Below are 22,061 nucleotides of genomic sequence, written 5' to 3'. Positions count from 1 at the left end.
CGGGTCTCCCATGTGAATTCAGGGCCCAAGCACTTGGGCCACCACGTGCTACTTTCCCAAGCAGATGAGCAGGGAGGGAGCTGGATCAGAAGTGGAACAGCTGGGACTTGAACTGGTGCCCATAAGGGATGCGAGGGCTGCACATGCAGGTTTAGCTTGCTACACCACGAGATAACCCCTCGGCCTATTTCATTAGACTTCCTCTAAACATCTTCTCATCTATTATAAGGTTCAGCTGTCAAATTCCATCTTATTCATGAAATACATGAATGATTGTTAATAATCATGCTTTTTTTTAAATCATGCTTTTTCTTAAAGTAACTTAAAAAAAACACTCGAAGTGATGACATAAATATGGCCAAAATTGACCTAAAGTTTTATCTGGTGATAGTTTTAAACTCTGTCCTACTTACCAGCCCTTCCTTCTATCCACACAGATACCAGGGGACTCTGTTTCAAAATGCTTTTCTCCTATTATTTTGTCAGCCTCAAAGGCTAAAATATCTCCATGTTTATATTTCGTTACTGCCAAACATTAAATGGTACACTCCTTGTCTAGAGATACGCAACTAGAAAAGACTTTTTACACTGTGCTTCTAACTCCATTGAAAGGCCTGAAATTAAAAACAAAATAAACAAACAAACCATCGCCCAGCTGACTTTGCCCCATTTCTGGAGCTCTAGACCTTCTCCTCTTCTCTTCACTCCTTGTTTATCCCTGCAAGATGAATTTGCAACTCCCTCAAAGGCACAACGTGCCTGTAAAGCTTGTATCCTGTGAGGATCAACAGCTTCGCTGTTGATGCGAAACAACAGAAACATACATCCTGGATAGATACACAATGTTGCAATTTGCTGTTGTTGTTCCATCTCAAGGTACATGTTGTGAACAGAAGTTCTATCTCGTGCTATCAGGAAGTGAAAGCTGTTCCTTAGCTAAGAACCCAGGAAGTCAGAATGAACCTCGAGAGTTTGGGGTTATCAGGTTCAAGTCAAAAGGTTTCAGCGGATCTCTGCTGCGCTCCTGGTCACGGGATGCTAATACCCGCATTCCATTCCCTAAGGTCTGTCTCCCAAGGAATGTTTAAACTCAAGAGTGGGTTAATGCTGAATAGGCTTTGTCTTTGTGCGGGGTCAGGTCAAAAACACTTTTCTAATTTGTGTCTTCTGGATGATTCAAAATAAACTAGCTCAAATGTCGGGGGGCCGGTTGGGACGGCAGGTAAATGAGAAAAGCCAACAGCGAGGGAGGGTTGTGCGTTGGGAAGCAGGTGGCTGGCTCCCAGCACACAGGTCTTTTCTGTACAGTCCCAGATCGTCAGATCTAAGAACTTTGCAAGAAACACAGGAAACCCAGGCTTCTTACGCAATCTCTCAGTTTTTCAATGGTGGTAACCCACTCAAATGTCCACAAGAGATTCTGCAGGCAAACAGCTTGTCCCAAACCCAAGCGCACGTTAATTAGCAAGGTAAACAGAAAACCACCCATCTCCCAGGAGTTCTCACCCCCTGTGGGGCTGGGGAAGGCGCACTGCTCCCCTCCGATGGAAATTTATGTGATTCGCTTTATCTCTGGGAAGCTCAGCTTCTGCACTAGCAAACTGGCCTTGCGGGTAAGGACGCCAGCTTCCAGGGGTCGCTTTGCGGACAGAACGCGAAAACCAGAGCTTGCAGCTCCTACGAAGCGGCCCTAACACCTGTCTGTTCTTCCCAAGACATCTCTTTTTCGTTTGAACAAAATCGAGCACACCGGCGCAGATTCAGTTCTGGGTGTTTCTTGGCCTCAGTTTCCAAACCCTGGCTCGGCCGTCGGGGTCGGCGGAGCGCGCTTCGGTTTCCGCGCGAAGGAGAAACCACCGCGCGGGGTGGGGACAGAGGCGGGGACAGGGGCGGGCCTGGACTCAGGTGTCGTTACGTCACGGGGGCTCGGGGAGTCCCTATAAGACCTCGCCGGTGCCGGAAGCGCTCCAGTGGCAGCGCGTTTCGGACCAGTTTGTTCTTTCTCCACACCTCCACACCTGCAAGCGCCCGATCGGAAAAAAAAAAGATTGCCCGGCCCTCGCCGCGAGCTGCGCGGCGATCCCTTCGATAATGCGTAAAAGTCGGGAGCGAACGCCAGCAGGTACGGACCTGGTGCCGCCCGCCGACACCGAACGGGGCGGGTCGGGCCAAGGTCCGGGTCCAGGCAGGGTCGCTCCGTCTGAGCCCCGGCTCCGACGGCCAAGGGCTCGCCTGCTGGGGCCGGATTGGCGCCTGGGTGTGCGCCTCCTGGACGCGTCCAGGACGTTGTGCAGGGGTTTTCCCGGGACGGTGGCGACCGCGCGGGAGCGAGTTAAGCTAGGGCTTTGGGTGCGCTTGCATTTCAGCTGGGGCAGAAGGTTAGTTCCCCTTCTCCCTGCATGCGCATCCCCGCGGCCTCGGCAGGGACACTGAGAGGAAGCTGCCGGGAGAAGGAGGCGCAGTCACAAGTGGGAGTGGGGGGTCGGGGGCACGGCTTCCAGCGTCGGACCCTCGGCCTCCGGGAGCGACTCTGGGAGTCAGTCATTCATGCTCCAACCTGCCCAATCCTGCTTCACCTCCCTACCACGCACAGGGCTGATGGAAACCTTCAAGGGGCCTGGTGAAGACTCGTGAACGTAGCAGCACAGATGTTGTCTTAGTTCAGAGGATAACGGTGTACCTAACTATATTGTGGGGGGTGGATGGGGATTGTGTGGGCCCATGTGATTTTCAGTCATGCCCCCGCTCCCTGCACACACACCTCCCTCACCTACAATGTCATCACTTTCCGGGTTAGCCCTCCTGCTCCCCTCTTTATTTCGCCCCCTTCTCCATCCTATCACAGGTGCCTGCTGACCTCTGAGGGGTTCCCCAAAGAAGGCGGTGAGGTTCAGGGCTGTTACATCAGCCGCTCAGCCCCCTCTCCTGTCTTTCCCTTTTGTGGAGCCCACGGGGGCATCCGAGGAAGCGGTTTTAGGAAGGTGGGCCTGGCTACACACGTTGGCATCAGGCTGCTGTCTCTGTCCGACACAGTTTTATGCACCTGCTGCAGTGTGCAGAAGCTCGGACCTGTTTCTTAGATGTCTAATCTGTGCAGAGCATTCTCAGACTCAACTTAGTTCCTGAGAGCAGAGGACAGAAGGGCACCCATCCTGAACTTGATTACATAGTAAATCCATTTATAAATGTAATTGAACTAAAAATTGAAAAAATGATAACTGGTTACTGTTTTGTACCTATTGTTATTATTATCATTTTGCTTTGTGAGAGTGTTTTCTGATAGTACTTTCAAAATTCGTATGCTAAGTAGTGTATTTTGCAGACTGTTAACAGAATGTAATTACTTCTTTTTATTTATTTATTTATTTATTTTTATTGGAAAGGCGGATATACAGAGAGGAGGAGAGACAGGGAGGAAGATCTTCTGTCCAATGGTTCACTCCCCAAGCGGCCAGTACGGCTGGACCTGAGCCAATCCAAAGCCAGGAGCCAGGAACCTCTTCTGGGTCTCTCACGCGGGTGCAGGGTCCCAAATCTTTGGGCCGTCCTCGACTGCCTTCCCAGGCCACAAGGAGGGAGCTGGATGGGAAGTGGAGCTGCCGGGATTAGAACTGGTGCCTATATGGGATCCTGGGCTTGTAAGGCGAGGACTTTAACCACTATGCTATCGTGCCGGGCCCATGTAATTACTTCTTTAAGATGTCTCACCCTGTATCCCACAAAGAATGGCATGCTAATTTATTACAATCTTTAGTGGTTAGTAACAATTTAACTCCATTCTTGTGGAAAGAGAAATTAGTTTCAAAACTTGACCCTATATTTACAGTTTTTGTTTGAGCAAAGTAGGATCTTTGTAGTGTCCTTTGAAATGGACAAGTTGATGATTTTTGATGTCCACAGTCATGATCTTGAAGTGGATGAGAAGACCCTGAATAATTTGCCATTTCTAGAAAATAAAGATCAGTGCAGATTCATTTACTGAAAAAGTATGCCAGGAAATTAGGTTATCGTTGTCTTTAACACAGTTAATTATGGTGCTTAAACTAAAAAGTTGCCAACAGCAGAATGAAACATAACTGTTCTCCACACAACCAATGGATAGTGTAGACTGGATTTGTAGAAAGAAGTTGGTTTTGAATTAATGTAAATTTAGGGAGTGTGGACTCAGTTTTGGAATGAAATTTTACAACTCTTTTATAAGAAATGCCAAAACGTTTTCCTGAGGAAGAGAGTAGATGTGCCTTCTGGTTTACACACCCTTGTTCTTAGCCTTGTTTTGTTTGCTTTGCTTTTTGAGCCGGTGCTGGGAGGTGTGTGTTCTGAGTAGCATTTCATTGAGAAAACCAGTGCACAGGAAATTGGAGCTGGGATGCCTCTGGGATGTTTAACTTGTCACTGGATGCACCGCTTAGAGCTGTTGCCAGTAACCATCTGGGACATTGGCAAAGCTCACCTCAAGGTTTGCTCTCCTTTTAGAGCTGAAAGTTGCGTATGCCATTCAGCCTGAGCGAGCTGGTCTTGAAGATCGAGTTTCCGCGGAGCTTTCGGCTGCCTCGTGTGCGAAGATGCCTGGGAAGAAGGCGCAGAATACCCAGCCAAAGCCGGCACTCCCCCTGTCAGGTAACACGGGACTGCCCCCCGCCCCCGAGATTCAGCCTGTGGCAGCTGGTGGTGGCTCAAAGCCCGGGTGTTACAAGCTGGTTGGCGGTTCAAGGTTGGGCCCAGTTTGAGCCCTGGCTGGAGCCTTAAGGATAACTCCAGGAAGTTGGTTCTCCAGGAGTTCCCGGAAGGAAGGCATAGAGATTGGGATTGTAAGGCTAATGTGCTTTGGCTCAGGCAATAAGTTAACTCTCTGCATTTGCTCTTTGCTGGAGCTTTGGGAGGACAAGTGCAGGTTGAAGCCCTCACTTTCCTGACCCCCACAGGGGGAGGGGGAGGGGACTTTCCGGAGACTTCGTGGAACAAAAAGCCTGGTGTAGCAGAGGGAAGGCAGGGAGGACATTTTAAGCACAGGTGGGGATGGTGAGTGGGGGTTGGTTCCCGGTGTTTTTCACCCTTTCCCTCCCCCAAAATTACTCCAACAGTTTTCAGGTTAGACCTCCTGGCCCCGCCACCAAGGTCTCCCTCTTTAGAAATCCCATCAGACGCAGTGATGCTCTGAGTTTGAAATCTGGGGGGAGGGGGAGTCATACTGCTGTAATGGCAGTCAGTCCTCTGGAGCCCAGTTCACGAGCAAGGGCAGGAGAGCACTGCCGAGGCCATCTTGTTGGATGCCGGCCGGAGCTCTGAGAGGTCACACCTCTACACAGCACTCAACTCCCACTTTTTTTTTTGTCCCTGAGAATGCAGCAGGAAGTCCATAAACTTGATTACATATTAATCCATTTATAGATGTGCAATGACTAATATGGTAGCCTAGTGGCTAAATTCTTCTCTTGCATGCCTTTGAGCCCATGTGGGCACTGATTTGTGTTCGGCTGCCCCACTTGCCTTCCAGTTCTCTGTCTGTGGTCTGGGAAAGCAGTCAAGGATGGCCCAAAGCCTTGGGATCCTGTACCCGCTTGGGAGACCTGGAAGAAGCTCTTGGCTCCTGGCTTTGGATGGGCTCAGTTCCAGCCGTTGCAACCACTTGGGGGAGTGAACCAGTGGGTGGAAGATCTTTTTCTCCCCTCTTTCCGTCTCTATGTAAATCTGACCTTCCAAGAAAAATACATCCTGTTTTTTGAAGCACTAAAAAAAATGAAGGAAACAGCTGAGAGTCATTTTCCATTTTTGAAGGGGTGGTGGGGAAAAGTCCCTTACCAAATCTGGGGCTTTCACAGTTGCTGGCTGCTATAACAGCTGTGCGACCTCCACAGATTTCAAACCCAGAGCCTCACTGTCTTGTCACGTGGATGGGCGTAATGGACTCTCAGCGGTGCTTGTGTCAATTTGGATATTTTTGCTTTTTAGAGCTGGAAGTCCGGTGTGCCGTTCAACTCAGGAAAATTGGAGACGAACTGAATTTCCAGCAGAAACTCCTGAACCTGATTTTTACGTTCTTCAACCTAGTTACCTGACATCCTCCCTGGCGCTTTTGCCGGGGAGGGAGTCGAGGTTTTGTTGTTTTTGTTGCTGTTGTTGTTGTTTGCCAAATGCCATTTCCCTGCTGGGTACACAATTGGTCACTGCAGGAGACTGTAGTCATTTGAGAAGACTGTGAAAGATCGCCCACTTGCTTTCAGATGTCTCTGGAAAAAGAGATGGAATGTATGAGAAACGAATTTTGGGTAGGCATTGAGCAGAACTCATTTTTGGGGATATGAAAACCTAAAACCACACACTGAAAGGAGGATGGAGCAGCCTTGGAAGGAGGGCATGATTCATTACAAATGCATTGCTCCCGTGTTTTGGCTGAAGGTGCTGCGCAGCCTGGTGTGAGAAGAGCTGACAGTGGAACTGGTCAGCGAAGAGTTGGCTTTTCTGTGACAATTCAGGGCGATGTATTATATAGTTGGGGTTTATATGTTATCTTGATGTCAAGGAAAATTTCATTCTGTGAACACTGACCATCGCAGTGAGTGCTGATTGATCACTGCCAAAGGTAACATCAGTTGGTAACTTGTTCCTTTTGACTTAAATCATGTTGTTTCTATTCAGTTGGCTTTTAATGAAATGCACTGCTCTGGGGATTAATTGGAAACTATGGAAAACTGGGAAAATCACCAAGAAAAAAGTGGAATAGAGATTCAAAAGGATTGCTCGCTAGCTGCAGGAGAGCTCCGATAGTTTGAATATGATAAATATGATTAAATGTAAAAATATATGGGCATTTCTATAACCAGGGATAATAGAAACAGGACTGGGCTCTAGCTGGTGAAATTCAGCTTCATACAACACTCAGTTGCTAGGAAAATCTGTAAAATACATTTTGCACTGGTCAGGGTACATACTATGAAAATGGACCTTTAAAGAGAAATTAGGAAATTTTGCATAGTTTCAATGTACTTCTCTGTAAAAGGGCAATAGTAGGGACTGGTGTGGTGGCACAATGAGTTAACCTGTTGCCTGGGACACCGACATCCCCTTTGGGTGCTGGTTCAAATCCCAGCTGCTCCATTTCCAATCTAGTTCCTAGCCAATGTGCAAATGACTGTTCTCAGGTCAGGGACTCAGCTGGAGTTCCAGGTTTCTGGCTTCTGACTGGCCCAGCCCCAATTTTGTCAAGATTGATCGAACAGATAGCAACAAGATGCTTAACGAAGAAATTATTTTATTAAACTGCACTGCGGCCATCATCTATGCTTTTAGGATGACACGCTTTGTCTTAAGAATGCAGACTTTTAATTTCCAAAAAACCAGCATGACAAAGCTCTTGTTATGAAGGTTAGAATATGCATGCTGAACAAAGATAGGAGATAGTCTTGGGGTTAGGCGGCCTTCTTCGAGGGCGGACAGGAAGGAGAAATAGCACTGGGACGTGGGTGCTCCAAGAGAAACCATCACACAGACCATGTGAGGCTCCTTCCCTGGCTTTTCTTAAGATTATCTCTCTTTCTCTGTGTTGTGTCCTTTCTAGCTCTATTTCAGATAAATAAATACATCCTTAAGATATATAAAAGGGAAATTATATTTCTCATTTAAAGTAGAAAGCCCAGATACATGAGAGGTCTTTCTTCAAAGACAGAAAATGCGGGGGCGGGCAAAAAAAAAACAAAGATAAAAAATGCATATTCTGAAAAAAGTATGCATGGTTTTAAAATTATTTTGTACCGGAATAAACTTTTATTTCCATTTTTCTATAAGTTGTGCACGTACTATACGCATATAGCATATATATATATATATACAGTATATATATATATACTTATACATATATACACTGGTATATGTGTATATACACTGGTATATACACAAACATAAATGGATATCTATATTGATTGCTTGCCTTAGAACATTAGGTAGATTCTTAGAAGGGTTTCATGAGTGTGTTTTTCTCAGGGCTATGAACAGAAACTGATTAGCAAGGCAACAATCGTTGAACATGGGAATATGACTTGAATAGGCATTTCTCAAAAGAAGACATACAAATAATGAACAGGTATAGGGAAATGTTCAGCGTCTCCTACCAGACTACAAGTTAAAATCACAATGAGATACTGTCTTATCTGTTAAAAGCTGACGGGCCACTGTTACGGCAGGCCGAGAGAGGACTGAGGATGGCCTGTGCCTGGGCGTCTGAGTTCCAGGATCCTGGGCCAGCCCCAGCTATGTGGCCTTTTGAGGAGTAAATCAGTAGATGGAAAATTCTCTGTTTTGCTCTCTTTTTTCCTATTCTCTAAATTCTGCCATTCATAGAAATACATACGTCTTTAAAAAGATGGAATTTGACAGAAGATTAGAGAAAAAGGAAACTGCGCATGCGTTTAGTTTTATTGTAAATTAGTATAGCCATTGTGGGATACAATATACAACTAAAAACTAAAAATAGGATTACTATTTCATCAGCCATTTCACCACTAGGTGTAATGCAAAGAAATTGCTAACAGTGTGTGGAAGAACTGTCTGTTTCCATGTCCACTGCAGCATTATTTACAGTAAGCAAACAAGATAATACCTTGAAGGTAGGTGTTCACTGAGGGACGTGCAGATAAATAAAATGCAGGGTGTGTCTCCAATGGAATACTGTTTGATGTTAAAGAAGCAAGCAATAACTTGTATCATAGATGTCAGAATCTTGACTTAGATGGACAGTATGCAGCTTTATGGATCCATTCTGACGTCAGACTCATAATATGAATACATAGGGTACTTGTTGCTAGAGGCTGGGATGGGTAAAGGGAAATGAAAATCAAGAGGCACGGAGTTAGAGTGACTGGTTTTGATGTTCCATCGCACAAGTTGACTGTAGTTGAATGTTTGTTTCAGAGCCACTCCAAGGTATTTTTAACTGTTCTTGCCATTAAGATGATAAATATTTGAAGTGATAAGGTAATTACTGATTTGATAATTTCATGATACATACATGTGTTGAATATCACATTGTATTCCATACATCTGTATACACACATGTAAAATTGTCCATTACGGATAAAATTAAGGCCTGGGTCCTTGAGCCTGCCTGTGCAGTGGGCGTCGGGTCCTTGAACCCTGTGGGTGGGGAGTCCAGTGGAGCCTGGGTTCACTGGCTTGGGTCCGTGGCCCACCTGCAAGAACTGGTCTTCCTCAGTGGAAAAGACAGATCCATTGAGGCCTGCAGAGAACATCTGTACCTCCCAGAGGAAGGAGGACAGAACAAATTGGACAACTACTCCAGCCAAACAATGACAACAAATACCTGGGCAGATGGAAACTCTAAGGTCAGCTATGTCAGCCTGATCAACTATGTTAACATCATCTAAAATAGAATAAAATAAATAAAATTTTAAAAAAAACCTTATAAAAACATTATGATTGAATCCTGGAATAATCTTATTTATTTTACTTATTTATGATTAAGATATGTTTCATGTGAACATGCATATAAAGTTGCCTTTTTGAGTTATGAGATAGCAGTTTTCTGGCCGCTTGAATTGTCAACAGTACAAATGTCAGTGTAGGCTAGAGTTACTTTAGATAGAAAATTATCTCAGTATCCTTTCTCTCAGCATTATTAAATGATGTTTTACTTCATTATAAGAAATTATTGGGCTTGGCGCGATAGGTTGGTGGCTAAATTCTCACCTTGTATGCTCTGGTTTGTGTCCCAGCTGCTCCACTTCCCATCCAGCACCCTGCCTGTGATCTGGGAAAGCAGTGGAGAACGGCCCAAAGCCTTGGGACCCTGCACCTGCGTGGGAAACCCAGAGGAAATTCTTACATCCTGGGTTTGAATCAGCATAGCTCCGGCCGTTGAAGCTGCTTAGGGAAGTGAACCAGCAGACAAAATATCTTTCTGTATCTCCTTCTCTGTGTATCTACTTTTCCAATAAAAATAAATCTTAAAAAAGAAAAAATTTATTTTTTGCCTAGATATATAACCTTGCTGAGACAGAATTTTGGCTAGAGAGAGAATTTTGCCTCGAGACAAAATTTTTCAGACAGAATTTTGCCCGAAATTTGTCTAGAGACAAAATTTTGCCTAGGTAGTGTTTTGCTTAAGGATAGAATTTTGCCTTATATAGAATTTTACCCACATGACAGACTTTTGCCTATAGAATTTCCCCCTTATGATAGTTATGGTCTGTAACTGTATTTGTATGTACACATGCAAAAGTTGATACTGTGGCAATAAACTGTTGAAAACTCACCATTCTCCGTGTTTACTGTCTTTTTCACCATGTCAGTAACAATGCGTTCATTATCAACCCATCATTTTAGTCACCAGGTGATCTTTCACCACGTCCCATTTCCAAGTTAGGGGTAGAAAACACTGGAGCATTTGGCATGATTTTTGTTGTCAAGAGACTTTTTCATTGGGAAGGGAAATGGTGAGAAATGGGAAAATTAAGCTCAGCAGAGGTCTGGAGAGCAGGTGAGAGGGCTCTGTGCACGCCCTGGGGGCACCTCTCAAAGGAAGCTCGGTGACTCCAGCTCTGGTTGGGAAGCAGTGAGCTTGCTCCCTGGACTGTGCTTGGGTATATTTGCCAGGCCAGAAGAGCTGCTGGAAGTGGCCCTCAAGGGGCCTCTCTTTTCCCTCTGTCCCCAGCCACAAACAGTAAGAATTGCTTCTCGCGAAGCCAGTCCTGTGCAGAAGCAGGCATAACCCGGTGGCCTTCCTGTTTGAGTGTGGGAACTGCAAGACTGTGGCTGAATCTAGGAGCCGTATCTGTGCTCCACCCTTTCTCGCAGAAGCAGTGGGCTGACATCGGTCTAGACTGAAGAGGGAAGAAGTTATAGGAAGAAGAGAAGACACAGAGCCAGAGGTTACTGGGCGGTGCCACGGTTGGGCATATCGCAGTTGTCAGAGCTGGCAGTTGCTTCGGAGAGCCTGGGGTCAGTTGGCATGATCTGATTTGAAGGACTCTGGAAGTCCAACTCCTGCGCCTCACTCCGCCTGGCTAGGCTTAGCCCTGGCACTCTAAAGAGTGACACAGGGAGGCAGAGGCACAGATGTCTCGAGGATCAGAAATGAGGACTGTTTTTGAGAACTGTTTTAATGTTAAGATTTTCAAGATGTCCACCCACGTGATTGTATCTGTTGACCTCCAAACAATCTGCATTTGCATTTTAAAAATTCTATTTTTGAATTTTTTTTATTGGAAAGGCAGATATATGGGGAGAAGGAGAGACACAGAGAAAGATCTTCCATCCATTGGTTCCCACCCGAAATGCCTGCAATGGCCAGAGCTGAGTTGATCCAAAGCCAGGAGCCAGGAGTTTCTTCCGGGTTTCCCACATGGATGCAGGGTCCCAAGGCTCTGGGTTGTCTTCTAGCTGCATTTGTATTTTAAAGGAAGCATTGATAATACTATATTTGAAGTTTATCTCTCAATGTACTTCTTTCTCAGTGAATGAAATATGTGGTTCTCCAGTCTAAGAGTCTTGAGTGTTATGATTTAGGTTTTAGAATCACTTGCAATGACTTTTCGATCCTGCTCCCGCCCAGCTCTGGGTAGGCCCAGCGTGACTGGTGCAAATTCTGCTGACTCTTCATTCCTTTGTCAGAATTCAATCTTTCAGGAAGATAGATAACTAACACTTGAGCATAGAATGCTGACTGGGAGCGATGTGGGGCAAAGAGGTTGGGATCCTGAAGCTGAAGAACTTAAATCCCTTCTGAGCAGCTGACATGTTGGCTAATTGGCTAATTCTCCACCTCCAGTCACCTGCATCCTGTGTGAGTGCCAATTCATGTCCTGGCTGCCCCACTTCCCATCCAGCTCCCTGCTTGTGGCCTAGGAAAGCAGTAGAGGATGGCCCAAGTCCTTGGGACCCTGCACCTAGGAGGGAAACTCAGAGGAGGCTCCTGGCTCCGATGGACGCAGCTCAGAGCATCCAGACCATTTGTGGAGTGAACCATCAGACGAAAGATCTTTCCCTCTGTCTCTCCTTTTCTCTGGAAATCTGTCTTTCAATCAAAAATGAAACAGACAGCAAGAACAACAACAAAAAACCTGACCTGTGTAACCTTCACAGAGACAACCGTTGGGCTGGAACTACTCTGAAATCTAGAGTTCCTGGTCATCTAAGGGTTCTTGGGGTTTGCATCTGAGAGGCGGTGACAAAGCGGTGTGAGGGATGTCTCCCGGTGCAGTTAGTGTCCTGGGAGTCCTGTTCCCGTCCTTGCTTCACACAGTGTGAGAGGATAGTAAAGGGTTTACACAAAGAAACAGGGAGTGGGATTTAAAAAGAAAAAATTCACCTAATGTTGAGGCTGATGGACTCTATGTATTCGAATGGGCAGGGACTTCTCAGATATGGAACCATTTCCTTGGAAATGAGCATTCCTGGGTGCGTGCGGGCCTTCCTGGCTGAGGTGTGCCTGTCAGAATCATTGACCTGCAGCTGAAATTAAATGGGATCACCTGACAGCACACACCCTACGGTGTGATTCCTTGACTATTCCCAAGTAACAAGTCATGATCAAAGAGCCAAACCTTTGTTCATGCAATCAGGCACTCACTTTAGCTTTGAAGAACGTTGGGAAGTCAGTTCAGTAAATTCAGGCTTAAGTTTTTACACTCAATTTCTTCTCTATGATGTTTCCCCTGGAATAGAATATTATTCTAACTTCCAGAGAAATGGGGGGTTGTTGGGACTTCTAGAGCACAGTTGTGATTTCTTTACTTGGTAAATTATTAACCACAGACTCTGAGCTCATTCTTCTCCCTCCTTCCCCCAGGTCCCAAGAGACACACAATATTAACCCCGTGATTAGCCCTGCCCTGTGACAAGGGCCTGGCCTTGGCCTTGTATTCCATCAGGGAGCAGAATGGTACTCAACTGTGTTTTTGGAAAAGGCTTTTCTTATTTTTGTCTTGCCCTCTGGCTGGATCTCTTAACAGAGCACAGGACATCTGGCCACCTTTAGCAGCCTGTCTTCAGCCGGTTAATTTCAAATCCATAAGCTCCCCCTCTCCACACTCACCAGTGCCTCTAGCTTTGGAACCTGTCATTTTGCCACTTACTTTTTGGTTGGCTCTGAATACTTTTCTCTGCTGCGGTGGTGTTAGACATACCTCTTTCAAATCATGCAAATAAAACAAGATGAGAATGTGCAATGTCAGTTAACTTGTCCTTCAAGAGAAAGGGCTAGAGAATAGCTTTTCTACAAGCTAAGGAAGCTCTTTCCAAAGTAGAATTATTGGACTAGAACAGGACTGTCTCGGGGAGGGTGACAAGGCCATGGCGGAGCTGAGGGGAGTGACAATGTTTCCCTGAAGGCGGCCAGCGCTCCTAATTTGTCAACTGTTAGCAATAGTCATTGTTTATCTTCACCCTGTGTGAAACTGGCTTTTCAGGTTCGTATGAAAATGCCTGCATCACACCAAAATTCAGAGAAAGTAGCTGTTGGATAGTTTGAGATTCAGCCAAGGGCAGATTTGGGTGAGGCGGTTTTTCAGAAGGACTTAAAGGTTTTTCTCTGAAAGGTGAAAATTGAGAGTTGGGACAACAAGCGTCAAGCACTGGCTGCTTCCTGCAGGTCGTCGTAGTTCCAAGTCCATTCACAGGGACTCACTGAGACTTTACTCCTAAGCACACAGTTCCCACAAGACGAGCCTTCTCTACGGCAACCTGTGACGTCAGGTGTTTTAGAGCTAGGGCTGCCCGGGACACTCATGGTGGGAAGGCTTGGTGATCTTTCTCATCGCATAGTTGGGAAGGCAGCATCTGGAAAGAATTAACCACTTCCCCGACTGGGAAATGAACAGAAGACACGAGAGTTTAACTTGGGCCTTGTGGATCTCACACTGTATTTTCTTGCTAGGGCAGTGCAGCTGCCTTTCACCCTGGGAGTGGGGCGGGGCTCCCTACTGCAATGTGAGAAGCTGGCTTGTTCTCTAGCCTTGGGCTTCGTTAAGCACTGCTCTGTCTACAGCCCTAGGTATTCTGAGGGTAGAAAGCTGATGGTTAGGCCAACTGATGGGCGCAAAAAAAAAAAAAAGGAAAACAAGGTTGAAAAAGGCTGCGAAAGGTGGCACTGGCTCACATCTTTTCAGCTGTAGCGGTTTTCCAATCTCTGGCAACAGGAGTTGTGGGCCCTCAGGAAGGGGGGTCTCATGCTATTCCCGGAAGCCAGGGCGAGCCAGCCAGAGAAGTTAACTACCAGGCCAACCAGAGGAGTGAGTGATGGAGGATGTAGTTAACTGGGAGAGAGCCTATCCACCTGCTTGCTTTCTATCAGCTGCAACCCAAACAGCACCTACGGGGACAGACCTACAGGAGCTGTGTGTCATGAGGAAAGTAAGGGAGCGAGTAAATGAAGTCTAAACAGCCATTTGAGCTCTCTGTCTTCTCCCTGTCAGAGCCAGCCCCACATCTAGGCACATGTTATGTAGGAAAAAAGAACCTGTTGCTATCATTAAAAAAAAAAAAAAAGGCAGTAGAGATCATATAAAAAAGGCAGTAGAGACCATAGTCTGGATTTTGATGACTCATTTTGCTGCTAGTGTTGGGGCGCGGCAGGGTTCCAGGGTGGCTGTGTTCTGAAACCCTCTGGCTGACAAAGGTCGCTGTAGAAGCTCCAAGGTGTCCGATCTTCAGCGAACACAGGCGGTTCTCAGTTCGTCAGAAAGCACTGCCCTTCCTCACTCACACAAAGAAAGCTGACCCCTGCAGCACTTATCAAACCAGCCAACCTGTGTGACACCAGGGCTCCTGTACACCTCTCTGGAGAAGTTGACTATTAGTAGCACATTAAAAGCAACTCTCTGAGAATTAGCTCAAACCTTTCATTTGCAAAACACAGTTATACAAACACCAAAGGAAGTGGCGCTTCTACTTTTCAGATGACGCCCCAGCTGACATGGAAGCCAGGGAGGAAGTTCCTTTGGGGCTCTGGAAAGTACCCAGCCCACATGAGAAAGCCGGGCTTTTCTTCAGACTTTAAATAACTTTGAACAAGGAAGAACACAGGAATAAGGCATGCACTGTTAGAATAAGCTGTTAAAGGGCCCAGCGGCGTGGCCTAGCGGCCAAAGTCCTCTCCTTGAAAGTACTGAGATCCCATATGGGCACCGGTTCTAATCCTGGCAGCTCCACTTCCCATCCAGCTCCCTGCTTGTGGCCTGGGAAAGCAGTCGAGGACGGCCCAAAGCTTTGGGCTCCTGCACCCATGTGGGAGACCTGGAGGAGTTCCTGGCTGCTGGCTTTGGTTCGGCACAGCACCGGCTGTTGCGGCTCGCTTGGGGAGTGAATCATCGGACAGAAGATCTTCCTCTCTGTCTCTATCTCGCCTCCTCTTTATATATCTGACTTTGTACTAAAAATAAATAAATAAATAAATAAATAAATAAATAAATAAATAAGAAAGAATAAGCTGTTAGAATAAGCTGGCTGAGTGGGAATGTATGCAGATCTGTGTAGTAACACTCTCTGCCATGAATTTCACTCAGAATTTTCTCATGGTTCCATTGGGATTCACTGACCACAGGTGGGTCATAGACATCAAGCCTTGTCATGTACATATACATAAGGTTTTCTCCTGGAATTTTACTATTTCTACTTGATTTGAATGGCAGCGTGGAGGAGGCAGAGTTAAGACATCTGTCAGTCTGCTGGTTTACTCCCTAACTGCCTACAACAAGCAGGGCCAGGCGAGGCAGAGGCGAGGAGCCAAGCATTCCACCTAGGTCTCCCTCGTGGGTGCAGGGACCCAAGTGCCTAACCCATCATCTCTGCCTGCCACGGTGTGGACTAGTAGGAAGCTGTGTGTAAAGCAGTTTGCCAGGGCTCCAGTATGAAATGTGGACATCCAAGCAACAACTTAATGGCTGTACCACATGTCTGTAGGGCGGCTTTTTATTGTTTGCTTCTTAAATAATCCTGACCTGCATGAAACTGTCCCAGTTTGGAAACGCAAAGTTCCACATATGGGAAAGGCTGGCAGTCCTGGGCAAGGTGGGATATTGGCCTATGTGATCACACCTGTGCCTTAGGTTGCCATCGAAATCCACAATTATCTCCCTGCCTCTGCACTGTTGACCCACGTGTAAGAACGTGACAATCCTGACTGCTCAGCACTGTTCCAATCACAGCTTACATTGGGATTCAAAGCTATCACTGCGGCATAGTTCCTAGTTCAGGGCCCGGCAGCAAGCCCCCAGCTGACAGAAATGACCAAGAGTTGGCAAAGGCCAAATGTCGTCAGTGGGGGCTGCTGGGATTGTGAAGCACTGGCTGTCCAGGTGGGCCAAGGAGATAGAAGACACGATCATGCTGGCCAAGGGCCGGAGTCAGCAGTGCCACACCAGCAAAGTGGTCATTGAAAAGCAGGTCAGGAGAGATTGCTTGTTTTTATTTCTGATGAAGAAATGCTTTGCTTTCGTTATAATCAGGGGGGCCATCAAATTATGTTGTGGAGATCAAGAGCCCCAGCTGGGCCAGAGAGGCCCCCCCCTTCATTTGCCCCGGCTAGGTTTACATCCAGGTTCTGGTATTCCCATGTGCAAGAATACAACTCGGGGGAGGGGGAAGTGGGAAGACATGGACACAGCAACATGATTTATTACAAGATGAAAAGACACACTGAGACATGAGTGTGGGCAACCTCAAGAGAGAGCACTGCCAGGAAAAGCGATAGTATCAACCTCAAGCAAGTTGCCCTGGGCCTGGGCTGGGGTCGTCCTGTGCAGGCCAGGCTGTGGGTGAAGACCCAAAGGCCCAGAGATGGATGGGGCTGCAGCACACCTGCTAATCTCCAGAAAGATGTCACAGTGCCTGGCATGTGGCGTTAAGGGGCTTGAGCTGCACACTGAGGTGGGCGTGTGCTGAATTCTTACCAACTGGCATGGAAGATGTGACGATGATGTGCTGGCTGCTTAGCGTCTGATTCTTTGCGGACTCCCTGCTTCACCTGCATTGCGTTTCCGGTAAGTGATTTTACTATCAGAATCAGCAGTGATGAGGAAGTCGGAGGGAGCATGCCTGCCAAGTTACCATGGAGACAGCCCCTGCGAAGGGTCCTTTTCTGCCTTAACTTCCTCAGACCACATTCTTATCATCTTCCAGTCTGTCATCCAGCTCTGTTGCTTTTTTTTTTTTTTTAAAGAGCTAGTGCTTCTTCAAGAACGCCTACTTGCCACATCTGAGGGCCTCTTACTCTGTTGCATCATGCTCAGCCTGGGAGTGTCACCTCCTCCCGCCAGTTTGGTAATTATCACACGATCCACCGGTCTCCTATCTCCTCACCCCTGCCCAGTAAGTTCCTCTTCCCTCTTTTTCTTTAAATGTCAAGTTCACAGGGTTCCTTGAGACGTTTTCTCCCAGAGTAACGACCTCGACTTCTCCTTTAAGTTCCAGTTTCCATTTCTGTTTTTTCCCCTTTGTCACCCTTCTAGATTTCTTCACTTTTTAGGATTTGTTTACATTTCTCATCCACACTGGACTTGTTTCTTTTTTTGTTTTGCTGCCCAAAGTTCAGCAAGCCTTCAAGACTTGTATCAAACTCCATTTCCTCAAATCTCAAAGTGCTCAGGTTAGAAGGAATATTTTACTTTCCAGGTTCTCATTGCATATTCATCTTATGACCACATAAATAATTTACTTACATTTGTATTCAACAATTGTATTTTTGTCTCTCCAACTTGATTATAAGTTCCTACAGGTGTAACAAAGACCTAATATAATGTTTTTTTACCCTGGGCTTAACTTACTAAAATGGCATTTATTCATTCATCTTTTAAATAATATTTAACTCTGTGTGCCAGAAATTATTGGGCAATGGAGCTACAAAGATAGAAGAACTAAGGATGCATGCTAGAGATTTAAATACTTGAAAGTCTAATGGGGGTTGGGCATTGTGGCACAATAGGTTAAGCTGCTGCCTGTGACACCAGCATCCCATATGGGCACCTGCTGAAGTCTGGGCAGCCACTTGTGACTCAGCACTCTGCTAAGGTGCTTTGAAAAAGCAGCAGGTGGTGGTTCAAGTGCTTTGAGACGTATAAGATCCTCTGAACTCTTGGCTTCCACTTAACCCAGCCCTGGCTGTTGCAGCCATTGGGCAGTGAACCAGCAGATGGAAGATTCTCTGTGTCTCTTTCTCTCTCTCTGTAACTCTGCCTTGCAAATAAATTCAAAACAAGTCTGGTGGAGGCACCATCTCACAACTGAGTATGGTGTAGGAGGTGAGTAAACACCACAAAGGAACTGTGTGTGTGTGTGTGTGTGTGTGTGTGTGTATGGCTGGAGGCATTGAAGCCTTCTCAGGATAGACGTTTGTGGTGATGATTTTTGTTTTGACTGATACTTTTACTGTCACCAATTACTCCAATATTTTACAGCGTCTCCTTTGAAATTGTTCACATAGGATTTTTAATTTGATTTCTTCTGCAGAGGAGGTCTGTGACTTGCTAATACTTAAGAGCTCATGGGGGACTTCCTACATTTAGCTGCATGTTAGAATCACCTGCAGGGATTTCAAACATTCCATCCCAAGTCCTGACATTCTTATTCAGTTGATCAGAGGTGGAGCCTGAACACTGAGACCTTGCCTGCTCCCAGATGGTACCGGCCTGCGGCTGGGCTGGAAAGCACTGCCCCAGAGGACTCCTTCCTCACCTCTCTAGTGCTAAAAATCCAAATTCAGGGTTAGCCACCCTTTATTATGTATTTATTTATTTATTTAACATGTATTTTATTGGAAAGTCAGATTTACAGAGAGAAGGAGAGACAGAGGGAAAGATCTTGAATCTGCTGGTTCACTTCACAAATGGCCATGATGGCCAGAGCTGAGCTGTTCCAAAGCCAGAAGCCAGGAGCTTCTTCTGGGTCTTCCACATGGGTGCAGGGTCCCAAAGCTTTAGGCCGTCCTCTACTGCTTTCCTAGGCCACAGGCAGGGAGCTGGAAAGGCAGTGGAGCAGCTGGGACAATAACTTGCACGCGTATGGGATCCCAGTGCATGCAAGGTGAGGACTTCAGCCACTAGACTACCATCCTGGCCACCCCCTACTCCCACGCTGCTGCATTTTAAATAAGTAGTGTGGCATTGCCATACAAACTGTCGGTGCCACATAGGGAGGGCTTATTTAGATCACAAATTATGAGCTGAGATTTGTGGGTAAATGTTTCAAGGCTAGGGCATTGCTAGCTAGGGCTTCCGGTGGACCCATCTATTATACAGGGTTGGCTCCTATCTATCATGCCTTCAGGGAAGAACCGAAACTACAGAAAAATGACACTGCATGGCTTTGAGCGAGGTGAGCCTCCCCAGGGAGAGACGTGGAGGGGCCAGAAGGACGTGGGCAGTCAGTGCACGGTGCTGAAGATGGCCCTTTAGTGTGACACTGGGAAAGAGGGCCACTCTTGAGGAAAGGTCCCGTGTTTTGTAGGGTGTGACTCAGCAGGTTCATTTCCAGGAAATGCTTTTTTTTTCTATCCCCACTCCCTCTAACTAACACCCCTCCCCCCGACCTTTTTTTTGTTTCAATGAGCCGGAGAAGGAGACCACATGAATTGGCAAATGAACAATATTGAAAGACACTTTAGTGTCTTATGTCAGATACAGAAACAGCTTGAACTGATTAGGTACACAAAAAAATGCTTCAAATAGCCCACACTGCTCTACTTTTCTCTACAGACAAATGTTGCATCGGCCAGGCGTCTCTCCAACACAAATATGCAGACCATGACTGGCCGGCAACTCAGGTGAGACGGCCGTCCCACAACTCATTGTCCAGACATCCAGGCACACACATGGCCCCTGTTTGTCCCCTCTCTCCTCCCCCCATCCACAGACAGGACAGCAGCATGTGGGTGTGCAGTGGATCTTGTTGGGCACACAGCCCTGTGAGACTTAGAACTGCCGCAGCAGCAGCTGGGATGACTCAGCCAACAGGGCAGGCCTGGCGAGGTGAGGCCAGTACAGCAAACCAGAAGAGAGCTCCTCCAGCCAGTCTATTTTAAGCTGCAGGATTTTCTGATTGGTTTGGGTAGTAAGTGAAGTGTGCATTGAGGAATGAGAAGGGATTAACTAGTCTCTGGGGCCCTGTTTTAATAATGGTTAGATGTGTGACAGCTCATGGTTGAACTGCTTGGTAAGTAGAATCTCATTTACTCCTTAAAAAAAAAAAATATATATATATATATATACACATATATATATATTTATTACTTGACAATCAGAATTATAGAGATCTTCTTCAATCTGGCCCAAAGCTGGGAACCAGGAGCTTATTCTCAATTTCTCATGTGGGTGCAGGGGCCCAATGTTTTTGGCCATCCACCACTGCTTTTCCAGACCTTTAGCAGGGAGCTGGGTCAGAAGTGAAGTAACATGGGGCCCGGCGGCGTGGCCTAGCGGCTAAATCCTTGCCCTGAACACGCCAGGATCCCATATGGGCGCCGGTTCTAATCCTGGCAGCTCCACTTCCCATCCAGCTCCCTGCTTGTGGCCTGGGAAAGCAGTCGAGGATGGCCCAAAGCTTTGGGCTCCTGCACCTATGTGGGAGACCTGGAGGAGGTTCCAGGTTTCTGGCTTCGGATTGGCTCAGCACCGGCCGTTGCGCTCACTTGGGGAGTGAATCATCGGATGGAAGATCTTCCTCTCTGTCTCTCCTCCTCTATGTATATCCGCCTTTCCAATAAAAATAAATAAATCTTTAAAAAAAAAAAAAAGAAGTGAAGTAACCGGGACTCGAACCAGTGCCACAGGGGATGCTGGTGCTGCAGGTGGAGGATTAGCTTGTTATGCCATGGTGGCGGCCCCTCATTTACTCCTAACAACCCTGAGAGCTAATAATTCCTTCTCTCCTCTTTTCTCCTTCCCCTTAGCTTTCCTCTCTCCCTGTTTTTCTCTTCTAACAAAGACAGACCTGGAGGTTGGGGGAGGCCACAATGTGAGGGTTATCTCTGGAGACAGGGATAGAGTTTAGACTGATCTGCTTCCAAAGTCTGCCACTTGCAGCCTCGTAAAGCAGCCGCCACTGGGCATTAACTCAGGGCATGTGTTGAGGGCTTAGGACATGCCAGGTGTGTGGCTGGGCACCACAGAGGCCACAATGCTTAGAGAGTCAACCTGTGTTATCTGGGAGTCAGTGGACACAAGCAGAACTACTGGGGTCAATTGGAAAGTGTTCATTTAGTGTCAGTTCTCTCCCCAGAGGGGTGTGATCCTGGCTGAGTTCTTCAGTCTGGGATACCTTCCCCCCCCCAGTTATAAAATGGAAATAATCAGACTATTGTGAAACTGACATGGGAAAGCATGGGGCAGTGCATTGCAAGGGAACAGGTTCTCCGGGAGTGAAGTGCCATTCATCTCTCACAGGTGCCAAAGCAGGCCAAACTCGGGCATCCCAGTTCATCTAAGACCCCTCTCTTTCTAGAATATTCCACATTTTGTTACTCTGCTAGCATATCCCGGCAGCTATGCCTCCCCAGTATGAACAAAATATAACCCTGCTCTATTCTACTCCATTCAGTGCCAGCACTGTCCCTCACCTGGGTGGCACCGTAGCTCTCAACTGGCTCCTGCTCGGCCCTGGCTGCTCCCTCAGACCCTCCCCAGATGTCAGCCTATGAGAGCTTCCTTAAGTTGTGGCCTCTTCCGTCTCTCACTGTGCCCCAGCCCTGTTCCATTCTTTCCCACCACTTGCAGGAGATCTGTTGAGTTGTTCATGGTCTACCCTCTGCCCAGAATGTAGGACCCTGAGGGCAGGAGCCATGGCTCTCCGGGGCACTGCTGTATGCCCAAGATAAAGGGAGGACTTGGCTACGCCAGGCACCGGCATCCTGGAGCTTCACTCCATTCTCAGCTGAGACTGCTCTTGGTAAATTACACTTTTAATATTAAAAAATTCAAAATCAAATGAAAGGCAAATAAATCAACAAATAAGGGGAGAAAGTCACCCATCCCTAATGGCAGTCCCAACAACCATTACTGTCAACATGCAATGCTTAAAATAATCTCCATGTTTTAAGGGGGTGAGCATTTTAATAACAA

General features: G+C 46.7%; 1 protein-coding gene and 1 long non-coding RNA gene across 2 annotated transcripts in view; both read left to right on the top strand.

The window, feature by feature from the left end:
- The first annotated feature begins 4,561 nt into the window (after positions 1 to 4,561).
- On the top strand, positions 4,562 to 6,193 carry PMAIP1 (phorbol-12-myristate-13-acetate-induced protein 1). The gene is made up of 2 exons (XM_012931461.2): positions 4,562 to 4,620; positions 5,953 to 6,193. The coding sequence occupies exons 1-2, from the start codon at positions 4,566 to 4,568 to the stop codon at positions 6,057 to 6,059; spliced, it is 162 nt and encodes a 53-aa protein (XP_012786915.2). The 5' UTR covers positions 4,562 to 4,565; the 3' UTR covers positions 6,060 to 6,193.
- Positions 6,194 to 10,570: 4,377 nt separating this feature from the next.
- The window catches only part of LOC131482539 (uncharacterized), a 197,876-nt gene continuing 186,385 nt past the window's right edge, over positions 10,571 to 22,061 (top strand). Inside the window, exon 1 of the long non-coding RNA XR_009247079.1 lies at positions 10,571 to 10,953. This is a non-coding gene — a long non-coding RNA (uncharacterized LOC131482539). The remainder of the gene's footprint in view (positions 10,954 to 22,061) is intronic.

The sequence above is a fragment of the Ochotona princeps genome, chromosome 18 (genome assembly GCF_030435755.1).
Source record: "Ochotona princeps isolate mOchPri1 chromosome 18, mOchPri1.hap1, whole genome shotgun sequence".
Lineage (NCBI taxonomy): Eukaryota > Metazoa > Chordata > Mammalia > Lagomorpha > Ochotonidae > Ochotona > Ochotona princeps.
This window is presented reverse-complemented; position numbering and strand designations above follow the sequence as displayed.

What these genes read in the sequence shown, in the direction of transcription:
- PMAIP1 (XM_012931461.2), top strand. Translation starts at nt 4,566, where the DNA reads ATGCCTGGGAAGAAGGCGCAGAATACCCAGCCAAAGCCGGCACTCCCC. An exon ending in GCCGGCACTCCCCCTGTCAG is followed by an intron (nt 4,621 to 5,952) that starts GTAACACGGGAC and finishes TTTGCTTTTTAG; the next exon opens with AGCTGGAAGTCCGGTGTGCC.